Genomic DNA, 7,700 nt, shown 5'->3' on the forward strand with positions numbered 1-7,700 from the left:
AGAAGTACAGGATGCAACTAAGTTCCTGAGTAACATTGTCCATCTCTTTGATACCATCAGTTCAAAGATTGTTATCCCTGAAAAAAAGACAGAGGAAGGTGATGCATTTCAAGACTACTTAGATCCTCAATGAATTTGAAAATGAAATGTCAGACTGCAACTGTGTTTGCCATATGATGTTCGAGGACTGCAGTCAATGTCATGGGTGAATGGAAGGGAATGCCTACATCCAATAAAGCCTTGTATATTGGATCTTCAAAGTTTTTGTTGAATATTCTGCAACTCTAACCAACATTGGATGATTTGGACAATTTTTGCAAGGAAATAATGCAAATGAGTGAGAGATGTATAAAATAAAGAGACAGGAGGTCAAGAGAAAGGTGCAAGAGGTGAAAAAGAGGGCAAATGAGAGTTGGGGTGAGAGAGTATCATTAAATTTTAGGGAGGATAAAAAGATGTTTTGGAAGGAGGTAAATAAAGTGCATAAGACAAGGGAACAAATGGGAACTTCGGTGAAGGGGGCTAATGGGGAGGTGATAGCAAGTAGTGGTGATGTGAGAAGGAGATGGAGTGAGTATTTTGAAGGTTTGCTGAATGTGTTTGATGATAGAGTGGCAGATATAGGGTGTTTTGGTCGAGGTGGTGTGCAAAGTGAGAGGGTTAGGGAAAATGAGGCAAATGAGTGGGAGATGTATAAAAGAAAGAGGCAGGAGGTCAAGAGAAAGGTGCAAGAGGTGAAAAAGAGGGCAAATGAGAGTTGGGGTGAGAGAGTATCATTAAATTTTAGGGAGGATAAAAAGATGTTTTGGAAGGAGGTAAATAAAGTGCGTAAGACAAGGGAACAAATGGGAACTTCAGTGAAGGGGGATAATGGGGAGGTGATAAGTAGTGGTGATGTGAGAAGGAGATGGAGTGAGTATTTTGAAGGTTTGTTGAATGTGTTTGATGATAGAGTGGCAGATATAGGGTGTTTTGGTCGAGGTGGTGTGCGAAGTGAGAGGGTTAGGGAAAATGATTTGGTAAACAGAGAAGAGGTAGTAAAAGCTTGGCGGAAGATGAAAGCCAGCAAGGCAGCGGGTTTGGATGGTATTGCAGTGGAACTTACTTAAAAAGGGGGTGACTGTGTTGTTGACTGGTTGGTAAGGTTATTTAATGTATGTATGATTCATGGTGAAGTGCCTGAGGATTGGCAGAATGCGTGCATAGTGCCATTGTACAAAGGCAAAGGGGACAAAGGTGAGTTCTCAAATTACAGAGGTATAAGTTTGTTGAGTGTTCCTGGGAAGTTATATGGGATGGTATTGATTGAGAGGGTGAGGGCATGTACAGAGCATCAGATTGGGGAAGAGCAGTTTGGTTTCAGAAGTGGTAGAGGATGTGTGGATCAGGTATTTGCTTTGAAGAATGTATGTGAGAAATACTTAGAAAAGCAAATGGATTTGTATGTAGCATTTATGGATCTGGAAAAGGCATATAATAGGGTTGATAGAGATGCTCTGTGGAAGGTATTAAGAATATATGATGTGGGAGAAAAGTTGTTAGAAGCAGTGAAAGGTTTTTATTGAGGATGTGGGGCATGTGTACGTGTAGGAAGAGAGGAAAGTGATTGGCTCTCAGTGAATGTGGGTTTGTGGCAGGGGTGTGTGATGTCTCCATGGTTGTTTGATTTGTTTATGGATGGGGTTGTTGGGGAGGTGAATGCAAGAGTTTTTTTTTTTTTGGGGGGGGGGGCAAGTGTGCAGTCTGTTGTGGATGAGAGAGCTGGGGAAGTGAGTCAGTTGTTGTTCACTGATGATACAGCACTGGTGGCTGATTCATGTGAGAAACTGCAGAAGCTGGTGACTGAGTTTGGTAAGGGTGTGAAAGAAGAAAGTTGAAAGTGAATGTGAATAAGAGCAAGGTTATTAGGTACAGTAGGGTTGAGGGTCAAGTCAATTGGGAGGTAAGTTTGAATGGAGAAAAACTGGAGGAAGTGAAGTATTTTAGACATGTGGGAGTGGATTTGGCAACAGATGGAACCATGGAGGCAGAAATGAGTCATATGGTGGGGGAGGGGGCGAAAATTCTGGGTGCCTTGAAGAATGTGTGGAGGTCGAACACATTGTCTCGGGGAGCAGAAATGGGTGTGTTTGAGGGAATAGTGGTTCCAACGGTGTTGTATGGTTGCGAGGCATGGGCTATGGATGGAGTTGTGCGCGGGAGGGCGGATGTGCTGGAAATGAGATATTTGAGGACAATATGTGGTGTGAGGTGGTTTGATCGAGTGGGTAATGATGGGGTAGGGGGGATGTGTGGTAATAAAAGTGTGGTTGAGAAAGCAGAGGAGGGTGTCTTGAAGTGGTTTGGTCACATGGAGAGAATGAGTGAGGAAAGATTGACCAAGAGGATATATGTGTCAGAGGCGGAGGGAACGAGAAGTGGGAGACCAAATTGGAGGTGGAAAGATGGAGTGAAAAAGATTTTGAGTGATCGGGGCCTGAACATGCAGGAGGGTGAAAGGTGTGAAAGGAATGGAGTGAATTGGAACGATGTGGCATACCGGGGTCGACATGCTGTCAATGGATTATACCAGGGCATGTGGAGCGTTTGGGGTGGACCATGGAAAGTTCTGTGGGGCCTGGATGTGGAAAGGGAGCTGTGGTTTCGGTGCATTACTGCATGACAGCTGGAGCTGAGTGTGAGCGAATGGGGCCTTTGTTGTCTTTTCCTAGTGATACCTCGCACACATGAGGGGGGAGGGGGCTGTTATTTCATGTGGGGTGAGGTGGCGATGGGAATGAATAAAGGCAGACAGTATGAATTATGTAGATGTGTATATATGTATATGTCTGTGTGTGTATATATATGTATACGTGGAGATGTATAGGTATGTACATTTGCGTGTGTGGACATATATGTATATACATGTGTATGTGGGTGGGTTGGGCCACTCTTTCGTCTGTTTCCTTGTGCTACTTCATTAACGCAGGAGACAGCGACAAAGCAAAATAAATAAATGAATATCTAACCAACATTTTGTTTCAGTGGAAGACACTTCACAAACAGTGGGCATTGGACTCTGACAAAGCTTTGTCTGCAGGTAGAAATAGCTTTGCAGAGGAATGCAACGGGAAAAAGTTCTAAGATCTCTCTGATTTAGCTTTAACAGTGCTCACTTTACCTTATTCTAAGGCTGATGTGTAACATGTGTTCAGTCAAATGAGCAATGTTCAGTCAAAGCTACATAACTGGCTGAGTATCAAGTGTTTGAAAGCTGTTTTGACAATAAAATACGGGCTGTGAAGGCATGGTAAATGTTGCTATGTTTACAAACTCCTTAAGGAAGTTGTGCATCCAATATCAAAGGGACAATCACAGCAAGAAACAGCTACACACATTGAGGGAAAGATGGCTGATTGGGATTTAGCAGATCTAGAATAAGTGCCTATACACTTGCGAGTATGAGCAACGCCCTAATAAGCTATTTTTGAAACATTTGTAAACAATAGTCTTTGCATCTCTTTTATCTTTTCCCACAAAAGTTTAGTGCTTCTTAAAGACAAGTCTAGAGCCAGTTGAAAATTTCAGGTGGCAATTCTGAGAACATTCATAAATCATTTAGAAACACTGAAGGCATTTCTCTTGTACTAGTTCATAGATGGAGGAGAGTGGAACCAATCAATTCCTTACAACCTGAAAAATTGGTTCATAGTAGTTTTCTCTCTAATTTGAAGCCCTGCCCACTATGAGAAGGATTCATTCCATGGTCGTAGGAGGTGCAGCAGGAACACACACTTACCTTCTAAACCACACCTCTATTTTGAACCCTAGTGTAGCTCCCTGTAACCTCCCATTCTAATCCAGCCATATCATGAACTCTGTTGTCTCCCCTGCTGAACTAGAAATCTACTGTGAATCCTGGGATCATTCTCTGAGGCCTCCCTTATTGAACAAAGTCATCATGCACCTTGTGGCATCCCCACGTATTCCCTGCATGTCGTAGAAGGCGACTAATAGGGGAGGAGCGGGTGGCTGGAAATCCTCCCCTCTCTTTTTCCAATTGATTTTCCAAAAGAAGGAACAGAGAAGGGGGCCAGGTGAGGATATTCCCTCAAAAGCCCAGTCCTCTGATCTTAACGCTACCTCGCTAATGCAGGAAATGGTGAATGGTATGGAGGGGAGGGATATATATATATATATATATATATATATATATATATATATATATATATATAACAAAGCTAGCATACGTACATAAAAACACAGTATATGAAAACGATTTAAATTGCTAAAAACAATTCATTTTGATATTGACTAACCGTAGGTCTGATAATCAGACTATATCGTCATCTTTCCCTACTGAAAAAGAAATATCCCATGAAACCTGTGGTCACCCTATCTTTCCCTGCATAATCTGAATTGTACCGAGAATCTGAGCTCACCTGAAGTCACTAAGGTGAAAGGAAATGGGGATAATGATGCAGAGGGCCAGCAGGAGTGCCAGGATATAGGTGGTCACCTGGGACAGCACAAGCACATTGCTTAGTCCCATGGTTACTTCACAATGAATATATACATGGATATCTCTTACGTAAGTACGTCACTAAAGTACGCTTGGCAGTCACTTGATCTAGACAATAGACGTAACAACAACAAGGATCCATGACCTCCAGGCACATTTCTCTATACCAGCAACAGGATCAGAATATATTTTCTAGTACTCTTATTGTAGAAAACTGACTTCTTTCGTTTATTCATAATCATAATGGTGATAATAATATGAATAACAATAACAATCCCCCTATCCCTGGGGATAGGGGATTAAGAATACTTCCCACGTATTCCCTGCGTGTCGTAGAAGGCGACTAAAAGGGGAGGGAGCGGGGGCTGGAATTCCTCCCCCTCTCGTTTTTTTTAAGTTTCCAAAAGAAGGAACAGAGTGGGGCCAGGTGAGGATATGCCAAAAAAGGCCCAGTCCTCTGTTCTTAACGCTACCTCGCTAACGTGGGAAATGGCGAATAGTTTAAAAGAAAGAAACAATAACACAGGTAATATTATGTACAATATTATGTACAATATTATGTACAATATTAAGCCGCCCACACACGATCAATTTTTTCGTCAATTAATTGATATCAATTTATTGACGTCAATGAATTGATGGAAAAATTGACTGTGTGGCGGACATTGATATCAATTTAATTGAAACAATTTCATTGAATCAATTCATTGAGAGATCAAAACTCCTTTGATATTTATTGATGGGTCTTCAATAAAATTGAGCGTGTGTGGGCAAAGCGTCAATATATTGATCAATAATTTAGTGTTTTCCCAGCAGTGAAAGAGTCGTCATCGTAAACATGGCTGAAAAGAAGAAAGTGAGCGTAAAAGGATGAGGGAGATAATCGACGTTTATAGATCCTTACCGGCCTTGTGGAAAATAAAATCCGACGAGTACAGTGACCGGGAGAAAAAGGCGACGCATATAAAATATTGTATGCAAAATACAAAGAACATTATCCAAATGCTACACTGGAAGAAATGGCTTCTCGCATGGTAGTATTTTGTTTGACTATCATTGGCATCACTAAATTTAGAAGTTCCTCGTAAGATTCGGCGTCCATTCTGAGGAAATTCCTATAATCCTCTGGCTAGTCGTCCCTTAATTCCCTCAGCAATCGTGTATGTCCTAGTTCCCTTCGACCGAGATACCATTTCTTTGCCCACTTACTCCTCTTCTTTCGCTTTGGAGTGTCCAGAGCAAGCACTATTCCTAGAGCCACATATGCTTTCATCTCGAAATTAAGAATCAAACTGAAAATTGAAGTAAAATCATTAACCGTGTGTGGGCACAGTGATTTCCTCAATTTTATTGACGTCAATAAATTGATATCAATTAATTGACGAAAAAATTGATAGTGTATGGGCGGCTTTAAAGACTAATGGTTTAATGAAAAAAGACTAAGGTAATTATCATTTGGTGTCAGGGGCGCATCTAGGAGAAATAGCGCCAATAGCAAGCACTGAAATTGCGCCCGTGGCTCGATTAAAAATGTGCATATAGTGGATGTATATGAAAATACATACAGTGTAATTATAACTGTTGAACAGTTAGGCCAAACTTAAATCTATATAAACTCTTAAAGACTTAAAGACCTATCTGATCAAAATTGTAACGTAAAAGCGGTAATGCAACTGATAATAGCAAAATATTACTATACCTGAAAAGTACGCGAGTTTCTTTATCATCTCACAAAACCAAATCATTAAAAATGTCAATCGGGAAGCATATGTCAAAAGACATACCTGTTGAGTGACTCCCAGGGCACCTGACCTACCTGCCAACCCTAGATACGCCACTGTCACTGTTACCTTCAATCTTTCATTTTTCACAGAGAATAAGACTTCCTTCAAGAAAAGTATTTTTCATGCTGAAAACAAATCTGGTGTTAAAATATCGTTTAGTCGTCTTTATAATATTCAATTCAGCTGTTAAATGAAGTCAATCTTAAAATATTTTCTAATACTTTGCATCGTATTTACTGGGTATGAATTGGTAATTGAAAGGATTATATGTTCCATAATTATTTCAAGTATAGAAATGTTCGAATATCTTGTCTTTAAATTTTAAAACAAAGTTCTTGGAGCTAAAATTCGCCTCAATTATTACTTTCAATTTTTGGTATTTTTCTCAGAAAAACGGGTTCCTTTAAAGATTCAATATAAGAAGTATTTTTCCTACTAAATACAAATCCGGTGTTAGAACAGCGTTTAGTCGTCTTTATGACATTCAGTTAAGCTGTTAAATTAAGTCACCCTCCTGCATGTTCAGGCCCCGATCACACAAAATCTTTTTCACTCCATCTTTCCACCTCCAATTTGGTCTCCCACTTCTCCTCGTTCCCTCCACCTCCGACACATATATCCTCTTGGTCAATCTTTCCTCACTCATTCTCTCCATGTGCCCAAACCATTTCAAAACACCCTCTTCTGCTCTCTCAACCACGCTCTTTTTATTTCCACACATCTCTCTTACCCTTACGTTACATACTCGATCAAACCACCTCACACCACACATTGTCCTCAAACATCTCATTTCCAGCACATCCATCCTCCTGCGCACAACTCTATCCATAGCCCACGCCTCGCAACCATACAACATTGTTGGAACCACTATTCCTTCAAACATACCCATTTTTGCTTTCCGAGATAATGTTCTCGACTTCCACACATTCTTCAAGGCTCCCAGAATTTTCGCCCCCTCCCCCACCCTATGATCCACTTCCGCTTCCATGGTTCCATCCGCTGCCAGATCCACTCCCAGATATCTAAAACACTTTACTTCCTCCAGTTTTTCTCCATTCAAACTTACCTCCCAATTGACTTGACCCTCAACCCTACTGTACCTAATAACCTTGCTCTTATTCACATTAATCTTCTTTCACACACTTTACCAAACTCAGTCACCAGCTTCTGCAGTTTCTCACATGAATCAGCCACCAGCGCTGTATCATCAGCGAACAACAACTGACTCACTTCCCAAGCTCTCTCATCCCCAACAGACTTCATACTTGCCCCTCTTTCCAAAACTCTTGCATTCACCTCCCTAACAACCCCATCCATAAACAAATCAAACAACCATGGATACATCACACACCCCTGCCGCAAACCTACATTCACTGAGAACCAATCACTTTCCTCTCTTCGTACACGTACACATG

General features: G+C 41.0%; 1 protein-coding gene across 1 annotated transcript in view; it reads right to left on the minus strand.

Annotated features, from left to right (window-relative positions):
- Positions 1 to 4,632, minus strand: part of LOC139757979 (transmembrane protein 179) — a 28,172-nt gene extending 23,540 nt beyond the window's left edge. Inside the window, exon 1 of the mRNA XM_071678916.1 lies at positions 4,422 to 4,632. Within this exon, the coding sequence (XP_071535017.1) occupies positions 4,422 to 4,531 (110 nt within the window). The 5' untranslated portion in view covers positions 4,532 to 4,632. The remainder of the gene's footprint in view (positions 1 to 4,421) is intronic.
- Between the last annotated feature and the right edge of the window lie 3,068 nt (positions 4,633 to 7,700).

This window comes from Panulirus ornatus, chromosome 29 (assembly GCF_036320965.1).
Source record: "Panulirus ornatus isolate Po-2019 chromosome 29, ASM3632096v1, whole genome shotgun sequence".
Classification (NCBI taxonomy): Eukaryota; Metazoa; Arthropoda; class Malacostraca; order Decapoda; family Palinuridae; genus Panulirus; species Panulirus ornatus.